Source organism: Ranitomeya variabilis, chromosome 5, assembly GCF_051348905.1.
Source record: "Ranitomeya variabilis isolate aRanVar5 chromosome 5, aRanVar5.hap1, whole genome shotgun sequence".
NCBI lineage: Eukaryota > Metazoa > Chordata > Amphibia > Anura > Dendrobatidae > Ranitomeya > Ranitomeya variabilis.
The window spans coordinates 658,450,114-658,477,686 of record NC_135236.1 but is presented as its reverse complement, the minus strand read 5'-3'; the positions used below and the strand labels follow the sequence as shown (position 1 = coordinate 658,477,686).

General features: G+C 43.7%; 1 protein-coding gene across 1 annotated transcript in view; it reads left to right on the top strand.

The window, feature by feature from the left end:
• The window catches only part of LOC143776769 (tetraspanin-11-like), a 72,048-nt gene that overhangs the window by 27,086 nt on the left and 17,389 nt on the right, over positions 1-27,573 (top strand). The window contains exons 4-7 of the mRNA XM_077266495.1: positions 16,521-16,595; positions 17,643-17,747; positions 18,135-18,287; positions 20,644-20,730. Of these exons, the coding sequence (XP_077122610.1) occupies positions 16,521-16,595; positions 17,643-17,747; positions 18,135-18,287; positions 20,644-20,730 (420 nt within the window). The remainder of the gene's footprint in view (positions 1-16,520; positions 16,596-17,642; positions 17,748-18,134; positions 18,288-20,643; positions 20,731-27,573) is intronic.

The window sequence follows — 27,573 nt, the reverse complement described above, 5'->3', positions numbered from 1 at the left end:
TCTCATGTAAGCTTCTCTGTGGGGAGTCTGGCTGTGTCAGACAACCAGCTCTCCACCCCCACAGCTGTACAATCTCGTGTAAGCTTCTCTGTGGGGAGTCTGGCTGTGTCTGACAACTAGCTCTCCACCCCCACAGCTGCACGGCTCGCGCAAGTGAAATGCCGCTGAGCTTGACAGAGGCATTTCAGATGTTTATGGACGCGGGAAGATCTCGAAGCCACCCGCAGCTGTTAGAGGCATATGACAACTGATCATATCAAATGCAGGCTCAGTGATGGAGCCCGCATCAGATGCAGGTAGACGACCTTAGGTGTACCTATACATCAATGGTTTGACAGGGGTTAGTGGATCCGTTCTACATAGACTTCAGTGTTAAAAAAACCGGATCCAGCTGAAATCAGTTTTTTAAAAGTGGACGAAAAGTTATGAAACTATCTAAAAGAAAAACTGTCTTTAGCAGCCAATCACAGAGCAGCTTTTATTACATTTCTTATATAAAATTATTAATTGCAAAGGGCAGCAAAGAATGTTTATTTCGACAGTTTTGATCAATCTTTGGCTGCACAGATACAGTATGTCCTGACAATGTGCATATATAAAAGGATGAGGTCGTGTGAGTGGTCAGACATAATCTGCACCCGCTGATCCCTTTTATCTTCCTTTTCTCCATCTCTGCACATCTTGAAACATTACATTTCAACCATTCTATGCTATTTCAGACTAGTTCAAAGCCATCCACCCAGAAAATGAGAGAGGCACTGCTAGTTTTATGGAGAAAGTAGGGCATTCCGAAAAGTACATCGCATATTCCCATTCTCAAAATAGTGCAGCACAGTTAACCCTCAAAAACCACCGCACGTATTATTCCTGAGCATATGGCTCTAGGCGTCTATCCACAAATAGCAAGGGCAGTACAATTTGTTAGTACGATTTCAATTTTCAGAAAAGTATCAGGGGATCCTCTCCTATTTCCATAGAACTCGCTTCAGAAAGTTTCAAAAGTCTTCAGCTGCTTAAAGGGTTTGGAGATGAACTTGTAACTTTGAGATTGTTACTATTGTTGAACAATTTTGGTCCTCAGTCTGTTCTCTTCTCCTCTATCTGTTCTCCATGTTTAGTGTGGCACATACAATGCAAAGATTGAGTCAACTTCTCCCCTTTTTTATCTGGTTTCAGGAGCGATATTCATATTGCTCACACCTGTTACTTGCCACGGGTGAGTTTGAACGAGCATCACATGCTTGAAATTGAAATAAAATTGTTTACCCACAATTTTCGAAAGATGTCATCAATTTGGCTGGCCCATTTTGGGGGTCTTGAATGAGATTATGTCCAATTTGCCTTTTTTTCCTCAGTTTTTTGTTTGTGTTGTTCCAATATATACAAAGAAAATAAACATTTGTATAACAAAACGTGTGATTGCAATGATTTTGTGGGAAAAAAATACCTCATTTTCTGGAACAATTTTAAGGGTGCCAACACTTTCGACCATGATTGTGGAAGTGAATCTGTTAGCAAGTTATTGTTTTTTAATGTGAGAGCAGCATAATGTAGGGAAAGAGACTGTGATTACAGTGATGTGTCACTTACTAGGGTGCTGTGACACTGACTATAGTCACTTCTCACGGACAAGCCGTGAAGAAAGGAAGTCAAGAAGTCTGGGGCCAAATACCAAAAGATTACATGAAAGGCAAAGGAGCAAGACAAAATAGTACATGAGTGACAGTCCGAGGTCAGAAGTCCAAAAAAGTAATGAATCAAGACAAAGGGGCTAGACAAACGAATATCTGAGGTCAGAAGTCCAAAAAAGTAATGGCTCAAGACAAAGGGGCTAGGCAAACGAGTATCCGAGGTCAGAAGTCCAAAAAAGGAATGAATCAAGACAAAGGGGCTAGGCAAACGAATATCCGAGGTCAGAAGTCCAAAAAAGTAATGGATCAAGACAAAGGGGCTAGGCAAACGAATAGTCAAAAGACAAGGTCTGAGGTCAGGCAGCAAAAGATCAGAGCAGCAGAACACAGAAACCCAGGGCAAACATACCGCCGAGCAAAACTATGACTGGTAATGGTCTGACCATTGCCTGCCAGCTAAATAGCCAGGCAATCACCCTGAAAGGGTGACACATGGCGGAAGCCCAGCAGGCCCAGCCTGTGATTAGATTTCTAGGCAATCCTTAAGATGCCCCAGCCCCTGACTGGATCGCTAGACTATTCCTAAGTAGCATGAGGATAGTCAGCATGCCCCAGTTCCTGTTTGGGAGGTTGGGCTATCCCATTAACAATACCGACAGTCCAGTATGCACCTGCCATCTATTTGGTGTAACTGAGCTGTTACTCATGGCGTCCCTAGTACACAGTGATCGGCGGATTCATGACAGCTGCTTTTTGTACTTTCAATAAAGTCAGTTTTTTATCAACAGGAGATTATCACTAGAGGACTAGTTGTCTTGTGCAATGTAGTCCTGCTGTTCTGTGTCACCCCGCCCACACCTCTGATTGGAAGCCTATGCACAATGTACACAGAAAGCTGCCAATCAGTGTTGTGGGCGGGGTTATACAGAGCTCAGCATTCAGTGAATTCATAGATCTGAGGCAGATAAAACAGAGATTTTCTGAAAACTACACTAAGCAGACTAGTAAGTGATACATCGCTAGAATCAGTGTCTCTGTCCTTACACAATACCGCTCTCAGATTACATAGCAAAAACCTGGTGATAGATTCTCTTTAAGGATGAGCAAATTGATTACAAATGAGTTTTAACAAATCTGAATTTTTCTAAATTCGATTTGCGTGAATGGCCTGGCTGGTCACAATTTTTCTGCTTCATTCGGCCCAGGCAGGGGTTAAAAATTGATAGAAAAGGCTGTGGAGTTGGTAAGCCAAACCTCCGACTCCTCAATTTCCATGACTCCGACGCCACCAAAATGGGCTCCAACTCCGACTCCACGACTACGACTCCACAGCCCTGATAGGGCTGTAGAGTCGGTAAGCCAAACCTTCGACTCCAACTCTTCAATTTCCATGACACCGACTCCGACTCCACCAAAATGGCCTCCGACTCCACGACTCTGACTCCGCAGCCCCGAGAAAATCAAACTCCTTCTAGCTCCTCTCCACTACAGTTTCCTGCCAGTCGTCCGCTGGCTTCAAAGGTCCCCACTTCGAACCAGCGGCGGTCTCGTCACCTACTGGCTTCGGTTAGACCTCTATGCACGCTCTGAGGTCATGACTTGCACCTTTCTATGTGAGTGTGAAGTAAAGAGGAGTATGATTTTTAAAAAAAAATTTTGTATCCTTTCCCAGCCTTACTGTTTCTTATGCTTTAGGTTTGGGACAGATTTTCTTAACAGCAATCAGGACTCGATTGATTCTCTTGAAATATATTAATGTGACTCTAATCTTCATTTGCGCAAATCTGCTGAAGTCAAATTTTTCCTTTTAGTGTAATCATGTCTGTGATGATAGTGAGACTGCTGAAAAGTGTCCAGTGTCAAAATTGAAAAACTACATTGCCATAAAATCCTGATTTAAACAATCGTTTCTTTAAAGTTAACACATTTGAAAACCAGTGACCAGGAAGGAGAATGCGATGATATTTTTTATAGTCACGTATTAGTTAGTACGTACCATTGTTTATGGGATTATGGGATCCCTGCAAGGTCTCCTCTGCCAGGAGCTCAGGATTTTCTATAGCCCAGTGGGACTAATTTGTGTAGGTTAACAAAGTGCTGATAAGTTGTAAGTGGGCAGAAAGGGAATAAAAGGAATATTAACTCCTCGCTACGCTTTGTATTGTGCGCAAAACACATTTACAGGTACCATGGGGGCAAAGTCTGGAGAACAAAGGCGACTTTTATGCCACATTTGGCTCCAGTACAAGTTCCGGTTGCTGAGATTAATACCATCGTACATTGGTTTTATTCATTAGAAACACAGGTTAACAAAATACCTGAAATCTCCATAAAGTCATACTAATTACATGTTGTGTTACTGGTTTGAATAAAATGCCTTAAGAATAGGTCGTCAATATTGTAATCATTAAAGGGGTGGTCCGAAACTATCAGTTATTTTAATCCTAAATGCGTGTTTATTTAATGTCATAATCTATAATAATAATGAAAGTTATATTATTGGCTGGTTTTAGTGGACATTCATAGAGCAGGAGGGAGGGGGTCCACCATATCTCCACATGCAGAGTCCTGACAGGACCTGTGTGATGTCAGGGTCATATGATCAGTCACATGATGGAGATTCACATGGTCAGCCTTTAAATAGCTGAACTCCAGGGTTAGTCAGGGGCTATTGAGGGTCTGGAGAGGAAGAGTCCAGGAGAGTGTTTGTGCACATGGTGCTTGTGCAAGGATATTGTTAACCCTGAGTGGGCTGACCCCCACTAGTGCAAGGACTGCCAAAGTGCTACCATTTTGTTTTGTTTTGCTGCTTTGCCCAGAGGGCTGTAGTTTTTTTTATCCACGCTTTGGTTTATGCGGTACTAATAAACCAAGTGCATCCTTAAAGGTGCAGTGTTCCATTGAATACCTCCGTGTGCAGCTGAGTGAGCCATTCTACCACATCAACTACTGTTTTTTTACTACTTCATGTTTAATGATGCCTCTGCCCCCACCCTGAAATGAAGGATTGACAGTGATGTCCGTTTCGCGGCTGAACTAGTCCCTGCTCTACTGTGCATTTGTCGGTTGTCAATTCAGATGTATGCTCACTAGGAATATTCACAGTGACAGTGCACTCCCTCGCTGGCTCTGAAGAGAAATTATGTGCTGGCAAGAAAGTGCACTGTCATTGCGCATTGTAAAAATAAAACCTAATGTGCAGGAAAAGCAGAGAACAGCACCACCACCCCCAGGGCTGGTCTCTGCTCGTTCGTTCTCTCCTTACAATGCACACTTACAGTGCACCCTCTTGCAGGCTTGTCACATCTCATCAGAGCTGGCGTGAGAGTGCACTGTCACTGTGCATATTGCACAGTGACAAGATCTGACTGAGCATACATTGAAATTGACTCATGCTCAGTAGAGCAGGGATTAGTCCAGCCCCTGAAACGGATGTCAATAGCCCAGCCCCAGGGGACAGAGGCTGTGGCAGTGACTGCCCCTTGATGATGACTCATTTGAATATCCCATCATATATGCCTATTGCTCTTGTTGATGCTGTTGAATTTGTGTCAGGTTAACCACGTCTGATACATGCTTTGCAATCTGTACTCCGACCTTAAAACTCGCAACACGAACAGGTGCTACTGGTGAACAGCAACTGATGAAGCAGAGGAGTAATCTAGAAGAAAGTAGGATAGTTAAGCTGAGTTTGCAACAGAATCCAGTGTGGGGTTATATAGGTAGATACTGATTTAGCAAGGTAAGACAGCTTAATCAGAGGCAGAGCTGAATTTGTCACAGAGTCCAGACAAAACTGGCACAAATATAGCAGAGTTTACACAGTAGCAGAGCTGTGTTTGCCAGAGAGTTCTGTATAAACCACAGTAGATAGAAGGATGCCAACTACTCAAAATCTCAGGCGAAATCTCACCATGTGAGCCAGGCTAAGTGATGTGAAAGGAGCGCACAGATATGATGCTGTCTGAAGTATTAGCTTGGTTTAAAAAATATTTGCCATTTTTGAATCATGTTTATCCTAAGAAAATAAAATTCTTCTTTCCCACTATCTTTATTGCAATGAGTCCCATAAACAGAGGTCTTGGGTTTCAAGGTCCAAATTCCTGACCATGAAAAGAGATGGATCTCCATAGATCTCTGCTGTTGAATCATAGATGTGCTGCTATGCTTGGGTTGACCCAAGGGGGCGCTGTAGCAAGAGCCGACATCAGTCACAACACAGTGTATTCCGCTAATCCCAAATCTTACTATATGCCGCTAATTCAGTCTCTGCTGTTTATGTTGCTTTACAACTCATCCACTGAGACGGCGACATGATTTATCCCCCCCCCCCCGAATAAAGTTTCTCTGACAACAAAACATAATATTAATTGATTTTCTAATTACTCAAAACACAAATGAGTGACAATAATATCTCTAAATTGAACTTCTGATTATGTTACATAAAATACACATTAAAGGGAACACTGATTCCCCAGGAGTGTAAACTTACGGAAAACTTTAATAATCTCCCCTTTCTAATCTCATAGAGTCCTATCAAGGGGCCCGTTCCCCAGACAAAGAGCCATCTGTTTTTGGAAGCTTCTAATATTGGAAGCCACAATACTGCTGCACAAATTATCATATTAAAATAATAAAAAAAATATAAGCAATTACAAAATCAAATTTAGAAAAATCTTTTATTTTTCATCATTTTGCATACAATTTCTCTTTTTTTTTATGTTTTTGATGTTTGGCACAGAAGACCCTTCATGGGGGAAAATGCTGAATTTTTTTTTAAATTTTTCCCAGTTTATTAAGGCTTATTGCTACTAATGGGGTATTAATATTGGGTCCAGATGAAAATCAGCACCTAGTGATGACGTTGCGAGGAGAACGGAGGCTATAAAGGATGGATGGCAGCAGGAACAATGGAGGCTGAAGTAGCAGAATAATGGAACAGCAGAGCTGGATATGACTAGACTAGACGTGACTAGAGACTCACCTGTGGAGAAAAGGGCCTGGCAACGTAGCAGAGCTAGGTTTGTCAGGACACACACTTGTGATGTAGCAAAATTCAGTGGTATGACAGAGCTGCGTAAATCAGGATTTATACAAGTGGGGATGTAGCAGAACCCAGTGGCGTAGCAAGGTTGGGTTTCTTAGCAAACACACAGGTTGTAATATAGCAGAGTCCAGTAATGTACCAGAGCTGGGTTTCTTAGAAAACACTGTAGTGTTAATATAGCAGAGTCCAGTGATGTAGCAGAGATGGGTTTCTTAACAAACACACTGGTAGTAACATAGCAGAGTCCAGTGATGTAGCAGAGATGGGTTTCTTAGCAAACACACTGGTTAAAATATAGCAGAGTCCAGTGATGTAGCAGAGCTGAGTTTCTGAGCAGACACACTGGTGGTAATATAGCAGAGTCCAGTGATGTAGCAGAGCTGGGTTTCTTAGAAAACACTGTAGTGTTAATATAGCAGAGTCCAGTGATGTAGCAGAGATGGGTTTCTTAACAAACACACTGGTCGTAACATAGCAGAGTCCAGTGATGTAGCAGAGATCGGTTTCTTAGCAAACACACTGGTTGTAATATAGCAGAGTCCAGTGATGTAGCAGAGATCGGTTTCTTAGCAAACACACTGGTTGTAATATAGCAGAGTCCAGTTATGTAGCAGAGCTGGGTTTCTGATCAGACACACTGGTGGTAATATAGCAAAGTCCAGTGATGTACCAGAGCAGAGATCTTGGGTGATGTGGGGTAGTCTAGATATTTATTATTTATGGTGATCCAGATTACATGTAATATAAATATAAACTTTATTATTCTACTGTTCAGGAGGATCATGGTCAAGGGGTTGATGGTGATTGTCTAAATTGTGGGCTCACCCTAGTAGTGATAGCATCTTTTTAATGAGCTCAATGTTTTGTCCTGAACCATACACAAGGAAATCCCACCTAGGTTACCATGCTTCTTATTTCCTTGAGTAGGGCATGTGAAGCTAGTGAGGAGAAAGATTCTGTAGAGCTCCAATTTCTAGTTCCAGGGCTCAGATTCATTCACATATATAAATGGCATGGTCAAAGCAGTGAGGACTGCCAGCACCTAGTATCCCGACCATATTCACTGCCAATCCCCCCAGCTGCAGGAGGCCTCCATACACATTAGACCAGACCTGGCAAACTGTGGACCACAGGCCACTTCCGGCCCTCTGGCTGTTCCAGTCCAGCCTGCAGACTGAGACAGCACAGGACCGACTCCGTGCACAGGAGACCGGAACAGAGGGCCGTGGGAACGGGAATGAGGTGAGTATGTGTTGTTTTTTTTTTTTAAATGTGTATGGAATATTTGCATGTACATAGGATGGAAGAGGGGCTCACACTATATCTATAGTATACGTAGGGGATCACACTGCATATAGGAGGCTATGTGGGGGCTCATAGTGTATATAGGAGGCTATGTGGGGGCTCATAGTGTATATAGGAGGCTATGTGGGGGCTCATACTGTATATAGGAGGCTATGTGTGACTCAAACTATATATAGGAGGCTATATGGGGGCTCACACTGTATGTAGCAGGTTATGTGGGGGCTCATACTGTGTAAAAGAGGCTATATGGGGGCTCACACTGTATATAGGAGTCTATGTGGGGGCTCATACTGTATATAGGAGGCTAGGTAGGGGCTCATACTGTACCTAGGAGGCTATGTGGGGGTTCATACTGTATATAGGAGGCTATGTGGGGGCTCATACTGTATATAGGAGGCTATCTGGGGGCTTATACTGTAAAAAAGAGGCTATATGGGGGCTCACACTGTATATTGGAGTCTATGTGGGGGCTCATACTGTATATTGGAGGCTATATAGGGGTTCATACTGTACCTAGGAGGCTATGTGGGGGCTCATACTGTATATAGGAGTCTATGTGGGGGCTCATACAGTATAAAGGAGGCTGTGTGGGCTCATACTGTAAAAAAGAGGCTATATGGGGGCTCACACTGTATATAGGAGTCTATGTGGGGGCTCATACTGTATATATGAGGCTATGTGGAGGCTCATACTGTATATTGGAGGCTATGTGGGGGCTTATACTGTAAATAAGAGGCTATATGGGGGCTCACATTGTATATAGGAGTCTATGTGGGGGCTCATACTGTATATATGAGGCTATGTGGAGGCTCATACTGTATATATGAGGCTATGTGGAGGCTCATACTGTATATAGGAGGCTAGGTAGGGGCTCATACTGTACATAGGAGGCTATGTGGGGGCTCATACTGTATATAGGAGGCTATGTGGGGGCTCATACTGTATATAGGAGGCTATGTGTGGGCTCATACTGTAAAAAAGAGGCTATATGGGGGCTCACACTGTATATAGGAGTCTATGTGGGGGCTCATACTGTATATAGGAGGCTATGTGGGGGCTCACCCCACTGTATATAAGAGGCTATGTGGAGGTTCATGTTGGGGCTCATATTGTATATAGGAGGCTAAGTGTGGACTCATACTGAATATAAGGGATATCAGCATGCTTAATTATCCTCAATATCAAGTGATACAATTAATATTAATAGAAATAATCATCACATTAATATGTTAATAATATTCTGCAGAATTAATTTCAGCCTATTGATTTGGCCTCCACAACAGTCACTGTCTCTCACATTGCCCCTCGGGAAAATTAATTGCCCACCCCTGCATTAGACTAATAGACAATCCAACCTAAATCAGTGGGTTTGGATGACTGTTATCTGATGTGTTTGGGACTTTTGCTTCCAGGATCCCTCAGAGATTGCAGCTAATTGCAGACGCACATCCTTGGATCCGGGAACACTTGCAACGAAATTATTTACAAACATGCAAGAAAATATAATCCAGATTCATCTGCAAGGTTTCAGCAAAAGATGGTGACGAATGAACGGCCAATGAAAGATGAAATAAATTAATGTTTTCAAACTTTTTTGGCTATGCCCTATAGGGCCTTGGGGACAACCCCATAGCATCCCCCCCAATACTTGGTCACAACCCCATAGCATCCCCCCCAATACTGTACAGGATGATTAGATTAGTATTTATCCATATGCCAACAAGTTATACAAAAATTTTACTTTTTAATTATTATACTTTTTTTTTTAATCAATTTTATTTTTATAAGAGCCAGTATAAATAATCTAATACTAGACAAAAAGAAGTAAAACAACAAGACACAAGTAAAGGACATAATTCCGTTTCCGGGTTCTATGTTGTCAGTCTGAGTACAGTTACTTTTTATTGAAGATTTCTACACAGAATTTCACTTCTTGATTATCCATGCACATATTGTGCTAAATATATCACCGGCAGCACTTTTATCCCTGCAGGGGGCTCGGCAATAAATCTGTTCTCTGCTTCTTTGAAGGTGAGTCCTACTGTTAAAATCTGATCCCACTCATTTTCTTGCCGGGATTCCAAGAATTCCTTTTTTTATTTCTTATGAGATGTCAAATGCACACAGCAATAAAAACCCACAGAAATCAAATCTCTTAATTTTCCATTATTAGTTTTGAATTATTTCTGCATTTGCTGAACCTCTGGCTAAGACTATAAAACTCTGACATGGGAGGAATCTCAACTGCAATACCATACTCCACCTATGGTCAAAGGTGGCGCTAGTGATTTTAGAGAATGGACTAATATAACAACCAGAGGTATTTTTGGACCCCTTCAGACACAAGAGACCTGTGATTTACTACCTCCGCACCAGCTATACCTACACCCCAGAGTATAGTACATGCTTGTTCTTGCCATTGAAGGTAATATCATGATAGATGATGCTTCTTGCTTTGTAGTGGGCTTCATATTATAATCGCAGTGCGGAGAATATATCACAAACCCGCACACATGGTGCTGTCCTGATACTTCTGCATAGATATCGACAGGAGAGAAGAGAAGATAATGTGCTGCTCATGACATCTCTAATCTGCGCCATCTGTCTCACTGCCGGATACGACTAACTGCTAATTATGTGTGGAGTTTAGAAAATCAGTTTCGAAAATGGAAATAGTTGGAAGGTTTTCATAGGAAAGTCTAGTCTTATCCCGAAATTAGGACGAGGACATTTTTCTATCATGTAAAGAATTGTACGAATGATTCCATATAGTCATATTCACATTCAAATTTAAAAAGCTCCCCTCCTCTTCCTCCTCCTCCTCCTCTTTCTCCTCTTTTTCCTCCTCTTTCTCCTCTTCCTCCTCCTTCTCCTTCCCCTCCTCTTCCTCCTCTTTCTCCTCCTCTTTCTCCTCTTCCTCCTCCTCCTCTTTCTCCTTCCTCTTCCTCCTCCTCCTCCTCCTTTTCCTCCTCCTCTTTCTCTTCCTCCTCCTTCTCCTCCTCTTCCTCCTCCTCTTTCTCCTCCCCTTTCTCCTCTTCCTCCTCCTCTTTCTCCTCATCCTCCTCCTTCTCCTCTTTCTCCTCCTCCTCCTCCTCTTCCTCCTCCTGTTCCTCCTCCTCCTCCCCCCATCCAAGTGTTATCTTCTTGATATATTTCAATCGTCATATTACGCTATGTACGTACAATTGCTCATTTTGCCATTCTACCCAACTAATTCTTCTCCTTTCCATCAAGAATTGAAGAGGGAATGGAGCTGGGCTTCCTGGGACATAGAATTGTAGTTCAAATGGTGACTCATGCAGAAAAAAAGAGACTTCCTGTTTCTACATAGAGCTTAGAAGGATTCAGCTAGTCAGTTTTTAACCCCTTTCTGACATATGACGTACTATCCTGTCGAGGTGGGCCCATATGACCACCGAAGGGATAGTACGTCATATGCAATCGGCCACGCTCACGGGGGGAGCGCGGCCAATCGCGGCCGGGTTTCAGCTGACTATCGCAGCTGACATCCGGCACTATGTGCCAGGAGCGATCACGGACCGCCCCCGGCACATTAACCCCCGGCACACTGCGATCAAACATGATCACAGTGTTCCGGTGGCATAGGGAAGCATCGCGCAGGGAGGGGGCTCCCTGCGTGCTTCCCTGAGACCATCGGAGCAACGCGATGGGGCTGCATCCGCGTCCTGCAGGGAGGTGGCTTACCAGCGCCTGCTCAGAGCAAGTGCTGGTAAGCCTGCAGCACTGTAAGTCAGATCGCTGATCTGACACAGTGCTGTGCAAAGTGTCAGATCAGCGATCTGACCTTATAACATGATGCTCCCCCCGGGGCAATGTTATAGAGTAAAAAAAAAATATTCACATGTGTAAAAGAAAAAAAAATTCCTAAATAAAGACAAAAAAAAATATTGTTCCCATAAATACATTTTTTTATCTAAATAATAAAAAAAACAATAAGTACACATATTTAGTATCGACGCGTCCGTAACGACCCGACCTATAAAACTGTCCCCCTAGTTAACCCCTTCAGTGAACACCGTAAAAAAAATAAAAAAAAGGCAAAAAGCAACGCTTTATTATCATACCACCGAACAAAAAGTGGAATAACACACGATCAAAAAGACAAATATAAATAAACATGGTACCGCTGAAAACGTCATCTTGTCCCGCAAAAAACGAGCCACCATACAGCATCATCAGCGAAAAAATTAAAAAGTTATAGTCCTCAGAATAAAGCGATGCAAAAATAATTATTTTTTATATAAAGTGTATATAGCGTATAAAAGCACCAAGAAATTAAAAAATAATCTAAATGAGGTATTGCTGTAATCGTACTGACCTGAAGAATAAAACTGCTTTATCAATTTTACCAAACATGGAATGGTATAAATGCCCCCCCCCCCCCAAAAAAAAAAAGAAATTCATGAATATCTGGTTTTTGGTCATTCTTCCTCACAAAAATTGGAATAAAAGAGATCAAAAAATGTCACATGCCCGAAAATGGTACCAATAAAAACGTCAACTCGTCCTGCAAAAAACAAGACCTCCCATGACTCTGTGGACCAAAATATGGAAAAATTATAGCTCTCAAAATGTGGAGATGCAAAAACTATTTTCTGCAATAAAAAGCGTCTTTTAGTGTGTGACGGCTGTCAATCATAAAAATCCGCTAAAAAACCTGCAATAAAAGTAAATCAAACCCCCCAATATCACTGCCTTAGTTAGGGAAAAATAATAAAATTAAAAAAATGTATATATTTCCATTTTCCCGTTAGGGTTAGGGTTAGGGTTGGGGCTAGGGTTAGGGATTGGGTTGGGGCTAGGGTTAGGGTTGGGGCTAGGGTTAGGGTTGGGGCTAGGGTTAGGGCAAGGGTTAGGGTTGGGGCTAGGGTTAGGGTTAGTGCTAGGGTTAGGGTTGGGATTAGGGTTAAAGTTGAGGTTAGGGTTGGGGCTAAAGTTAGGGTTAGGGTTAGGGTTGGGGCTAAAGTTAGGGTTAGGTTTGGGGCTAAAGTTTTGGTTATAGTTGGGGCTAAAGTTAGGGTTTGAATTACATATACAGTTGGGATTAGGGTTAGGGGTGTGTCAGGGTTAGGGGTGTGGTTAGGGTAATGCTTGGGATTAGTGTTAGGGGTGTGTTGTGAACTCTGTTTTTGGGCTCCCTCTAGTGGTCACAAGCGGTACTGTGTAGTGTTGTCTTTCTGCAGGTTGGCAGCATCTGCTGGTTCGTTATCCTTGGTTGGTTTCTTATTTAGCTCACCTGGATACTCAGTTCCTTGCCTGCTCTCAATGTATTCAGTGCTCTTCAGATTCCTTGTGACTACCTTGCTCCCAGTCTCTCCAAGACAAGCTAAGTTTTTGTTTGATCATTTTTTGATTATCAGCATTTATTATGTTTTTAGTCCAGCTCGCTAAAATGTGATTTCCTCGCTTGCTGGTTGCTCTAGGGGACTGAGTTTCTCCCCCCACACCGTTAGTTGGTGCGGGGGTTCTTGAAATCTCAGTGTGGATATTTTGTAAGGGTTTTTTACTGACCGCACAGACCCCTTTACTATTTTCTGCTGTCTAGTATTGGTGGGCCTCATTTGCTAAGTCTGTTTTCACCCCTGTGTATGTGCCTTCCTCTTACCTCACCGTTATTATATGTTGGGGGCTTCTATATCTTTGAGGATTATTTCTCTGGAGGCAAGAGGGGTCTTTCTTTCTCTCTGGGGGTAGTTAGTTCCTCGGGCTGGCTCGAGACGTCTAGGATTTTTAGACACGTTCACCGGCTACTTCTAGTGTGTTTGGATAGGTTCAGATTTGCGGTCAGTCCAGTTTGCCACCTCCCTAGAGCTTGTCCTATGTATGTTACTTAGCTGGAGTAATTTGTGATCCTCAACCACTAAGGATCATAACAGGGGTGTATTGGATTTAGGGGTGTGGTTAGGGTTGGGATTAGGGTTAGGGGTGTGTTGGGGTCAGGGGTGTGGTTGGGGTTAGGCGTGTGGTTGGGATTAGGGTTAGTGGCATGTTCGGGTTAAGGGTGTGGTTAGGGTTATGGTTAGAGTTGGGATTAGGGTTAGGGGTGTGATGGGGTGTGGTTGGGGTTAGGGGTGTGGTTGTGATTAGGGTTAGGGGTGTGTTTTGGTTAGGGTTTCAGTTATAATTGGGGGGTTTCCACTGTTTAGGCACATCAAGGGCTCTCCAAATATGACATGGCATCCGATCTCAATTCCAGCCAATTCTGCGTTGAAAAAGTAAAACAATGCTCCTTCCCTTCCGAGCTCTCTCGTGTGGGAAACAAACAGGGGTTTACCCCAGCATATGGGGTATCAGCGTACCCAGGACAAATTGGACAACAACTTTTGGGGTCCAATTTCTCTTGTTACCCTTGGGAAAATCAAAATTTGGGGGGCTAAAAAACCCTTTTTGTGGGAAAAAAATGATTTGTTATTTTCACGGCTTTGCATTATAAACTGTAGTGAGACACTTGGGGGATCAAAGTTCTCACAAAACATCTAGATAAGTTCCTTGGGGGGTCTAGTTTCCAATATGGGGTCACTTGTGGGGGGTTTCTACTGTTTGGGTACATCAGGGGCTCTGCAAATGCAACATGGCGCCGGCAGACCAATCCATCTAAGTCTGCATTCCAAACAGCGCTCCTTCCCTTCCGAGCTCTGCCGTGCGCCCAAACGATGGTTCCCCCCACATATGGGGTATCAGCGTACTCAGGACAAATTGGACAACAACTTTTGGGGTCCAATTTCTTCTAATACCTTTGGGAAAATACAAAACTGGGGGCTAAAAAATAATTTTTGTGAAAATTTTTTTTTTTATTTTCACGGCTCTGCGTTATAAACTGTAGTGAAACACTTGGGGGTTCAAAGCTCTCACAACACATCGAGATAAGTTTCTTAGGGGGTCTACTTTCCAAAATGGTGTCAGTTGTGGGGGTTTTCAATGGTTAGGCACATCAGGGGCTCTCCAAAAGCGACATGGTGTCCCATCTCAATTCCAGTCAATTTTGCATTGAAAAGTCAAACGGCGCTCCTTCCCTTCCGAGCTCTGCCATGCGCTCAAACAGTGGTTTACCCCCACATATGTGGTATCAGTGTACTCAGGACAAATTGCACAAAAACTTTTGGGGTCCAATTTCTTCTCTTACCCTTGGAAAAATAAAAAATTGGGGGCGAAAAGATCATTTTTGTGAAAAAATATGATTTTTTATTTTTACGGCTCTGCATTATAAACTTCTGTGAAGCACTTGGTGGGTCAAAGTGCTCACCACACATCTAGATAATTTTCTTAGGGGGTCTGCTTACCAAAATGGTGTCACTTGTGGGGGGTTTCAATGTTTAGGCACATCAGGGGCTCTCCAAACGCAACATGGCGTCCCATCTCAATTCCAGTGAATTTTGCATTGAAAAGTCAAACGGCGCTCCTTCCCTTCTGAGCTCTGCCATGCGCCCAAACAGTGGTTTACCCCCACACCAGAAAACAATGTCAGAATCATTAGGATCCGTTGAAGCATTCCAGAGTTATAACCTCATGAAGGGACGGTGGTCAGAATTGTAAAAATTGGTCTGGTCATTAACGTGCAAACCACCCTTGGGGGTAAAGGGGTTAATCATGTGACATCATAGACCTAATGGAAAAGGGAAGAATTATCTGGGTAGAAGGGAAAAATGAGCAATTGTAAGCACACAGTGCTATATAATATGTTGACTGCAATATAATAAGAGGATAAAAACTTTGATGGGAGGGTGATTTCTTTAAAGGGGTTGTCCTGTGAAAATAAAGTTATCACCTATCCACAGGTTAAGTTGCCGCTAGGTTGGTGTCCTACACTGATCGGCAGATCAGGGGGAATCTTATCCCCAAGCAAGGATCTTTTATTCTTTGGTATGACAGGTCTCCTCTCCGTTCATTCTCTATGGGGCTAACATAAAAACACGAGCGCAGCGCTCAGCAGACTGGTAGGGAACGAATAGAGAACTGGTTGAGTATGTGCGCTGCAGCTCCATTCTATAAATTCACCCCCCTTCGCCAATCAGTGCAGGTCCCAGGATTCGGACCCCCAACGATCAACTTGTTTTCACCAGACAACATCTTTAGTCTAGTCCACAAGTTGGTGTGAGGCTTCCCATATGAATCTGTAATTCTGAATATATCAGAAAATTAAATTTTAAGGGGTTGTCCCAAACTAGTGTTTAAAGGGGTTGTCCCAAACTAGCATATAAAGGGGTTATGCCAAACTATCAGATTGGTGGGAGACCAACATCCAAAGCCCCCAATAACTAGGATATACATCCAGAACACCCAAGCGCCACACACTGCCTAGTGGCCGCTCTTGGGTATTACAGCTCAGGCCCTATTGAAATGAATAGGAGCAGAGCTGCAGTTCTGGAGAATAGCGCCATCTGCTGGTCATAGAGGAAAGCGAACTGTTTCTGCTCTGTTTCATATTCTACATTGTAGATGGAGCGATAACTGATACAAATGATGAATACCAAGCGGAAATCACAAGTAATGGTGCCAATTGTTTCCTTTTCTTGCAGTATTTGGCTATTCTGATCTCAGTTTATACAGCAGAACTTGCGGCCGGCGTCCTCTCCTATATGTACCACGAGACAGTAAGTACCAGAATTGCTATTATAGTATATAGTGCAGTCAAAACTAGAAGACAGGAGGATGTTCTGAGGGGTCCAGGTCCTGACTTCTATTTCCACCATTGGGTCAGCCGAAGACAGCCATTCACAAAGCTGAATCAGCGTGCAATTAAAATTTTGATCACCTCCGAAATATTTTAATTTTACAACATTTTCAAAAGCTCTGTGTGTTCTTAGTTAAAATGGATGTGCACTACAGAACAAACCTTTATAATTGGGCCAAAGAAGGTAAAAAAAGTCAATATTCGCTTTCCGGACCGGAGCCGCTCCTCCATAAGCAACACTACACTCCCCCCCCTTTGTTTCCCGGTAACGGCATCGAAGGCTTCTGATCGGCTGCAGCGTTCACATTTCGACTGAGATGAAAGTGCGGTCTGAGGGGTAACGTTTCTTCTTGTGGAGAGTGACAAGCCAAGCCTGGCATGTCAGAGTGAGGAGACTTATAGGCCATGCATTAAATATAAAAATTGTCTCTTCAGAGATGAAGAGGACTAGAACTCTAGCGCCACCTATTGGAAGCAGTGATCCTAAAATATTGACTCTTTAACGAGGCTTGCCACATGACTTAGGATTAAAGCCAAACCGGAATCTCGGGGTGTTGCCCCTCATCAGTGCAAAGATACTCGGTTAGCACCCGAGCATTCTCGGATAGCACCTTATCTGAGCACGTTCACTCATCACTAGTGGCCACCATTATTTTCCAGCCCTGTCTTAGCTCTCTTGGGCATGGAGGTCACTAGAGCTTCACAGGTGGCCACTGGCATCCTCTTCCACTCCTCCATGATGAACTGGTGGATGTTGGCAGACCTTGCGCTCCTCCACCTTCCGTTTGAGGACATCCCACAGATGCTCAGTAGGGTTAAGGTCTGGAGACATGCTTGGTCAGCGCCTTTGCCCTCAGTTTCTTTAGCAAGTCAGTGCATTAATAAAAATTCTAATAAAAATTAGATAAAAAACTACATTAAAACCGCCATTTACTGCCAAATAAACTTCAGATTTTTCTATGAATAGATAAGGGAAGAACTTAAAGAAAGTCTTAACGAAACCATCGTGCACCACTATGGACTACCAGGGATGGAAGACATGACTTATGCCATTGATCACCTACAACAGGATGTAAGTTTTTTATGATACAGATGTATTGGGGCCCCTCAGTCACCAGGGCCCAGATATGACTGTTTCTTCTGTGCCCCCCTTAGCTGTGCCGAACCCCTAGGTAGCAACCAATGTTTCTAATTGTTTTCATTTTTCTCTTCTTTTTAGCTCATGTTTACTAAATGGAAACCGTCAACAAGCAGGTCTGGTGTTGTGATAGGCTGTAAGTAGTGTTGGGATACATCAAATCGCAGGGCTTACAAGTAATATAATAAGCCAATCAGATGCACGAGAATAGTGGCAGATCCATCATCAGCAACTTGCTGACGGTTTCCAGGGTTATTGAATGATAGCAGTTTTTTGAAATGTAGTTGGTCTTTTATTTATTTTTTTTCCTGTACATTGCAGTTTAGGTGTTGCGGCAGCGAAAGTTATGAAGACTGGAGTTACAGTTTTTACATCAGTGCAGCGGTGTATAGAAAAGTGCCTGACAGCTGCTGCAAAACTATGACGAAAGCCTGTGGGACACGGGACCACCCCTCCAATATATATAAAGTGGAGGTAAGAGATAAGATATGGCGTCTATCCCAATACTGGGTAATGCCAGGGTTGGTTGACAACATGATGCCCCCAAAACACAGTATAATACCCCCAGTACATTCCTCGACACAATAAGATGCCATTACAGTCGCCCACACACTATAATGCCACGAGTGTCACCCAGACACATCATGAGGCCCCCACTGACCCCCTTCATACATTATGAAATCACCAACCATATGATGCCTCCAGTATCTGCTCAAACACAATGTGATGCCCCGTGTCTCCTCCAACACAGTATGATGTCCCCCACTTTCCCCACATACATAGTATGATGTCCCCACAGCCCCCTACATATATAATGACGCTTCCACATATTATGATACCCCAAACATTTCTCCCCACACAGTATGATGCCCCACAGACCTCCTCAATACATTATGAAGCCTTTTCACAGTATTATGCCCCCAATATCTCCCCCAACACAGTATGATGCCCCCAGTGTCCTCAACACGCAGTATCATACTCAACCACCCCTACATATATTATTTAGACCCCACACATAAGGATACCCCTCATGTCTCTCCACACTGTGCATGATGTCCCCACAGTCCCCACATGGTATGATGCCCCCCACTTTCCCCACATACGTACTATGATGTCCCCACAGCCCCCTCCATATATAATGACGCTTCCACATATTATGATACCCCAAACATTTCTCTCCACACAGTATGATGCCCCACAGACCTCCTCAATACATTATGAAGCCTTTTCACAGTATTATGCCCCCAATATCTCCCCCAACACAGTATGATGCCCCCAGTGTCCTCAACACGCAGTATCATACTCAACCACCCCTACATATATTATTTAGACCCCACACATAAGGATACCCCTCATGTCTCTCCACACTGTGCATGATGTTCCCACAGTCCCCACATGGTATGATGCCCCCCACTTTCCCCACATACGTACTATGATGTCCCCACAGCCCCCTCCATATATAATGAAGCTTCCACACATTATGATACCCCAAACATTTCTCCCCATACAGCACGATGCCCCACAGACCTCCTCAATATATTATGAAGCCCTTACACAGTATGATGCCCCCATTATCTCCCTCAACACAATATAATGCCCCCCGTGCCCCAACATACAGTATTATACCCCACCACCCCCTACATATATTATTAAGCCACCACACATTAGGATACCCCACATATCTCACCACACTGTGCATGATGTCCCCACAGTCCCCACACACAGTATGATGCCCCCACAGTCCCCAAACACAGTATGATGTCCCCACACACAGTATGATGCCCCTAGTGTCCCCAACACACAGTATCATACATCACCACCCTCTACATATATTATTAAGCCGGCACACATTAGGATACCCCACATGTCTCTCCCAACACTGTGCATGAGGCCCCACAGTCCCCACTCACAGTATGTTGCCCCAATATCTCCCTCAACACAGTATGATTCCCCCAGTGCCCCAAAACACAGTATCATACCCCACCACCCCCTACATATAATATTAAGCCTGCATACATTAGGATACTCCACATGTCTCTCCCGACACAGTGCATGATGCCTCCACTGTCCCCACACACAGTATGATGCCCCCTATATCTCCCCCAACACAATATCATGCCCCCAGTGTCCCAAAAACACACAATATCATACATCACCACCCCCTACATATATTATTAAGCCACAGAATACCCCACGTCTCTCCCAACACTGTGCATGATGGCCCCACAGTCCCCACACACAGTATGATGTTCCCCACAGTCTCCCCAAACAATATGATGCCTCCACAGTTTCCCCCACACAGAATGGTGTCGCCAGTGTCTCGCCCATACAAAATATGATGCCCCCGCACAATCATCCCACTTACAGTCACGTGACCTGCAAGTTCTTCAGTCTCCTCTCAGAAGGAATGGTGGAGCAGGGACCTGACGGCTCCCTGCTACACCATTATATTCAGCTGTATGCACATGCATGGCCACTATTCCTTTAGGTACCTGGGATAGAGATGAGGTGCAGATCACAGAGGATGGGGGCCCTGCCAACTTCTAAAACCGGGGGCCTATACCAAAAGCTGGGATCTCAAAGTCTTAGTGAAACATACCCTATACAGATTTGTGGTCAAAGTCTTGTCCAACCTGTAAGAAAACATCTCTTGGTTGGTGAGGACCACCTAAGATGAGACATTTAGGAGTAGGTTGTACCCGTGGGTGTCACACAACTCTTCTGCCAATATATGACCATATGACAGATAGTTGTGCCCGTCATAAATAAACATCAATCCCATAATTGTGTATTATCCAAACACGTCTGGTATTGTTCCTTCTCATTTCAGGGAGGATGTATCACTGTGCTGCAAAAATTTATACAGGAGCATCTTCTACTCATCGGAGCGGTTTCTATAGGCATCGCCTGCTTTCAGGTAGAACACATTCAGGGACGTGATTCATATTACATCTACAACATCAGAAACTCAGGCAGCACGATTTTTTGCTTTCAGGTTTAAATAATAAAGAATCGCACTGCCAGAAGCTGCCACTAGGGGGAGCTTAGGAGCGTACTGTTCATGCATTATGCTTAGCGGGGGCCCTGGGGCAAAATTTGGAACTGAGCCTCCCACCTATATGTTGGTCAGACGTACTAACCCTTGTAAGGTTCTAAATCGTAGAATTACATTATCTAATGTTATAATGTTCCCCAACCTGTGCTAATATCTCCCATCCTGGGCTCCTTCCTGGTATAATGTCCTTCATCCTAGGTACCTTCCGGTAATAATATATAATGCTCACCATCCTGTACTAATGTTACCCATCCTGGGTCCCTCCCTGGTATAATGTCCTTCATCCTGGGCACCTTCCGGTAATAATATATAATGTTCCCCATCCTGTACTAATGTTCCCCATCCTGGGCCCCTTCCTGGTAAAATGTCCTTCATCCTGGGTACCTTCCGGTAATAATATATAATGCTCACCATCCTGTACTAATGTTACCCATCCTGGGCCCCTTCCTGGTATAATGTCCTTAATCCTGGGCACTTTCCGGTAATAATACATAATGTTCCCCATCCTGTACTAATGTTCCCCATCCTGGGCCCCTTCCTGGTAAAATGTCCTTCATCCTAGGTACCTTCCGGTAATAATATATAATGTTCACCATCCTGTACTAATGTTACTCATCCTGGGTCCCTCCCTGGTGTAATGTCCTTAATCCTGGGCACCTTCCTGTAATAATACATAATGTTCCCCATCCTGTACTAATGTTCCCCATCCTGGGCCCCTTCCTGGTAAAATGTCCTTCATCCTGGGTACCTTCCGGTAATAATATATAATGCTCACCATCCTGTACTAATGTTACCCATCCTGGGTCCCTTCTGGTATAATGTCCTCCATCCTGGGCACCTTCGGGTAATAATGTCCCCCATTCTGTGTATATTTCAGTAAAAATGTTCCCTATCCTGAGCCCCTTCCTGGTATAATGTCCTCTATCCTAGGCGTGTTCCGGTAATAATGTATAATGTTCCCCATCCTGTACTAATATCACTCATCCTGGGCCCCACCCTGGTATAATATCCTCCACCCCGGGCCCGTTCCTTGTATAATGTCCTCCATCCTGTGCACCTTCCGGTAATAATGTCCCCCATTCTGTGCACTTTTCAGTAAAAAATGGCCCCCCATCCTGGGCCCCTTGCAGTAATAATGTCCAACATCCTGTGCCCCTTCCAGTAGTAATGTCCGCCATTCTGGCCCCCTTCCTACTATAATATCCCTATCATTAGCCCCTTCCTTTAATAATTTCCCTATTTTTTCTCTTTCTTCTCACCTTTATCCCTCCCTCCCACGACATGTGGCGTCCTCTTCTATGGCCGGCACAGAGGTCGGTAGCTGACTTGCCTACTATGGGCGATGTATGACGTCAGTACTATACGCTGCCTGTGACTGGCAAGCCGACATCAGCTGCCGGCCTCTGATTGGCGGCACGTATTGTGGTGCAGGGACCCGGAAGGTCTCTGCACCACAATACGTTTCTGCTGAAAGTGCATCCAACAGTAATAAGTGTTGGCTGGCCCCCCTTTTGCACAGGACAGGCTATGGTCGCACCCTCTGTGACCAAGGACATTACACCCTGATGCTTAGTAATACCACCTTATGCAGTATCCTCTATGCGCCCTCTAGTGGTATCAGAAGACAGATACAATTTTTATTATTTTATTGCCAATTTTAGGCAGAGCATTTGAAGCTCTTTATCAGAAAGATGTCTTGCGATCAATGTACAGATATTTGAAGAAATTAATTGTCACATTAAAACCAACTTGTCGTTAATTTGTTAGAGAAATAAATTAACCCCTTTATAGCCCAGCCATTTTTTCCCCATTTTTTGCCCTTTTGTTTTATTTTTTTTTTTTAGTTTAATTAAGGCTTTTTTTTATTTCAGTCGACATAGCCATCCATACATATGATGGCATGTTTTTTGGGAGGACGAGTAGTAGTTTTGAAAGACAGCATTCACTTTACCATCTAATGCACTAAATCTAATGTATATAGAGGTGTTATCAGTCATTGTACAGGAGGAGGAGGTGAGCTGTGACATCACCTATTGTGAATGGTGGATCCTGTGTTATCTGCTGTATATAGAGGTGTTATCAGTCACTGTACAGGAGGAGGAGGAGGTGAGCTGTGACATCACCTATTGTGAATGGTGGATCCTGTGTTATCTGCTGTATATAGAGGTGTTATCAGTCACTGTACAGGAGGAGGAGGAAGTGAGCTGTGACATCACCTATTGTGAATGGTGGATCCTGTGTTATCTACTGTATATAGAGGTGTTATCAGTCATTGTACAGGAGGAGGAGGTGAGCTGTGACGTCATCTATTGTGAATGGTGGATCCTGTGTTATCTGCTGTATATAGAGGTGTTATCAGTCACTGTACAGGAGGAGGAGGAGGTGAGCTGTGACATCACCTATTGTGAATGGTGGATCCTGTGTTATCTACTGTATATAGAGGTGTTATCAGTCATTGTACAGGAGGAGGAGGTGAGCTGTGATATCACCTATTGTGAATGGTGGATCCTGTGTTATCTGCTGTATATAGAGGTGTTATCAGTCACTGTACAGGAGGAGGAGGAGGTGAGCTGTGACATCACCTATTGTGAATGGTGGATCCTGTGTTATCTACTGTATATAGAGGTGTTATCAGTCATTGTACAGGAGGAGGAGGAGGTGAGCTGTGACATCACCTATTGTGAATGGTGGATCCTGTGTTATCTACTGTATATAGAGGTGTTATCAGTCATTGTACAGGAGGAGGAGGTGAGCTGTGACATCACCTATTGTAAATGGTGGATCCTGTGTTATCTGCTGTATATAGAGGTGTTATCAGTCATTGTACAGTAGGAGGAGGAGGTGAGCTGTGACATCACCTATTGTGAATGGTGGATCCTGTGTTATCTACTGTATATAGAGGTGTTATCAGTCATTGTACAGGAGGAGGAGGAGGTGAGCTGTGACATCACCTATTGTGAGTGGTGGATCCTGTGTTATCTACTGTATATAGAGGTGTTATCAGTCATTGTACAGGAGGGGGAGGTGAGCTGTGAGATCACCTATTGTGAATGGTGGATCCTGTGTTATCTACTGTATATAGAGGTGTTATCAGTCATTGTACAGGAGGGGGAGGAGGTGAGCTGTGACATCACCTATTGTGAATGGTGGATCCTGTGTTATCTACTGTATATAGAGGTGTTATCAGTCATTGTACAGGAGGAGGAGGTGAGCTGTGACGTCATCTATTGTGAATGGTGGATCCTGTGTTATCTACTGTATATAGAGGTGTTATCAGTCATTGTACAGGAGGAGGAGGTAAGCTGTGACATCACCTATTGTAAATGGTGGATCCTGTGTTATCTACTGTATATAGAGGTGTTATCAGTCATTGTACAGGAGGAGGAGGTGAGCTGTGAGATCACCTATTGTGAATGGTGGATCCTGTGTTATCTACTGTATATAGAGGTGTTATCAGTCATTGTACAGGAGGGGGAGGAGGTGAGCTGTGACATCACCTATTGTGAATGGTGGATCCTGTGTTATCTACTGTATATAGAGGTGTTATCAGTCATTGTACAGGAGGAGGAGGTGAGCTGTGACGTCATCTATTGTGAATGGTGGATCCTGTGTTATCTACTGTATATAGAGGTGTTATCAGTCATTGTACAGGAGGAGGTGAGCTGTGACATCACCTATTGTGAATGGTGGATCCTGTGTTATCTGCTGTATATAGAGGTGTTATCAGTCATTGTACAGGAGGAGGAGGAGGTGAGCTGTGACATCACCTATTGTGAATGGTGGATCCTGTGTTATCTACTGTATATAGAGGTGTTATCAGTCATTGTACAGGAGGAGGAGGTGAGCTGTGACATCACCTATTGTAAATGGTGGATCCTGTGTTATCTACTGTATATAGAGGTGTTATCAGTCATTGTACAGGAGGAGGAGGTGAGCTGTGAGATCACCTATTGTGAATGGTGGATCCTGTGTTATCTACTGTATATAGAGGTGTTATCAGTCATTGTACAGGAGGGGGAGGAGGTGAGCTGTGACATCACCTATTGTGAATGGTGGATCCTGTGTTATCTACTGTATATAGAGGTGTTATCAGTCATTGTACAGGAGGAGGAGGTGAGCTGTGACGTCATCTATTGTGAATGGTGGATCCTGTGTTATCTACTGTATATAGAGGTGTTATCAGTCATTGTACAGGAGGAGGAGGTGAGCTGTGACATCACCTATTGTGAATGGTGGATCCTGTGTTATCTGCTGTATATAGAGGTGTTATCAGTCATTGTACAGGAGGAGGAGGAGGTGAGCTGTGACATCACCTATTGTGAATGGTGGATCCTGTGTTATCTACTGTATATAGAGGTGTTATCAGTCATTGTACAGGAGGAGGAGGTGAGCTGTGACATCACCTATTGTGAATGGTGGATCCTGTGTTATCTACTGTATATAGAGGTGTTATCAGTCATTGTACAGGAGGAGGAGGTGAGCTGTGACATCACCTATTGTGAATGGTGGATCCTTTGTTATCTGCTGTATATAGAGGTGTTATCAGTCATTGTACAGGAGGAGGAGGAGGTGAGCTGTGACATCACCTATTGTGAATGGTGGATCCTGTGTTATCTACTGTATATAGAGGTGTTATCAGTCATTGTACAGGAGGAGGAGGTGAGCTGTGACATCACCTATTGTGAATGGTGGATCCTGTGTTATCTACTGTATATAGAGGTGTTATCAGTCATTGTACAGGAGGAGGAGGTGAGCTGTGACATCACCTATTGTGAATGGTGGATCCTGTGTTATCTACTGTATATAGAGGTGTTATCAGTCATTGTACAGGAGGAGGAGGTGAGCTGTGACATCACCTATTGTGAATGGTGGATCCTGTGTTATCTACTGTATATAAAGGTGTTATCAGTCATTGTACAGGAGGAGGAGGTGAGCTGTGACATCACATATTGTGAATGGTGGATTCTGTGTTATCTACTGTATATAAAGGTGTTATCAGTCATTGTACAGGAGGAGGAGGTGAGCTGTGATATCACCTATTGTGAATGGTGAATCCTGTGTTATCTACTGTATATAGAGGTGTTATCAGTCATTGTACAGGAGGAGGAGGTGAGCTGTGACATCACCTATTGTGAATGGTGGATCCTGTGTTATCTACTGTATATAGAGGTGTTATCAGTCATTGTACAGGAGGAGGAGGTGAGCTGTGACGTCATCTATTGTGAATGGTGGATCCTGTGTTATCTACTGTATATAGAGGTGTTATCAGTAGTGTTGAGCGATACTTTCCGATATCGGAAAGTATCGGTATCGGAAAGTATCGGCCGATACCGTCAAAATATCGGATCTAATCCGATACCGATACCCGATCCCAATGCAAGTCAATGGGACGAAAATATCGGAATTAAAATAAACCCTTTATAAACTTGTAGGTTCATTCTACATGAAGGAAAACAACTAAGAATAATGTAGGATGTATTGGGGGACGTGGCGGAGACATTAAAGGCACAGAGGTTTAGCCCAATGTAATAGAATAGCAGGATTTTGGTTTTTTTTATGACGTTCGGCGGTAGAAAGATTTTGACTATGTTAATTTTTTTTTTATTTTGTCAGATATTGATGTTTCACTACTTCCACGCCCTTCACCTTCTTTTTTACTTCTCCCACACTTTCTTCTTCATTATCCTCATCATCAGCTTCTTTGACATCAACTTCTTCACCTTATTCATCTTCTTCTTCATCTTCTACCTATTATTTTTTTGGTTACATTGTTCATATTCTTTTTATTTTACTATTATCTTCTTCATATTCAAGTTCTTCATCATATTCTTATTTGTGACAGGCATTCCCGTAGTTGTTATCTATAAAAGTTTGAAGATTACACCTTCCGTTCTGCCTGTCACAAAAGAGTTACATTTGTCCGCGTTCAGTTTGGCCTGCAGCATCAGGCTTTATCCAGGGGCACCACGAGGAGGAACGGACTCACCCCCATACACTGCTTAGTCTTCTTCTGCTTATAATTTAGATAATATTTTTTGCTCTGATATTTAGTGTTATGCTTAATGTTCTTCTGCTCTTTGTTCTGCAGCCTCTTGTTCTTCTGCTTCTCGGTCTTCCAGGTCGTCGTCGTCTCCAGGGTCGTCGTCTCCGGGGTCGTCGTCATCGGGGTGGTCTTCAGGGTCATCGTCTCCAGGGTCGTCGTCATCACGGTGGTTGTCGTCTCTGGTGTCGTCGTCATCTTAGGGGTGGTCTTCCGGGTCATCGTGTTTAGTCTCTTGAACTTGGAAATGTAGCAGAAGGTACAAGAAGGCTGAGAAAATGCCGAGAACCAGCTGATGGAACTGGAACTCGGATGGCTACCCGAAGGTCCAAGAGCCAATGAAACTACCGAGGACCAGCTGACGTTACTGGAACCCGGTTACTAAGCAGGAGGTACCCGTGCCTGAAAGCACTACCAAGGACCACCTGACGTTGGTGGAACTCGGATACCCAGAGGGAGGCACCTAAGCCAAAGGCTCTGCCCGGAACCAGCTGACGGTACTGGAACCAGGATGGGGAGCAGAAGGTACAAGAGCAAAAGACACTGCCGAGAACCAGGTGACGGTGCTGGAACCCGGATGGGTAGCCGAAGGTCCAAGAGCCAATGGAACTACCGAGGACCAGCTGACGTTACTGGAACCCGGTTACTAAGCAGGAGGTACCCGT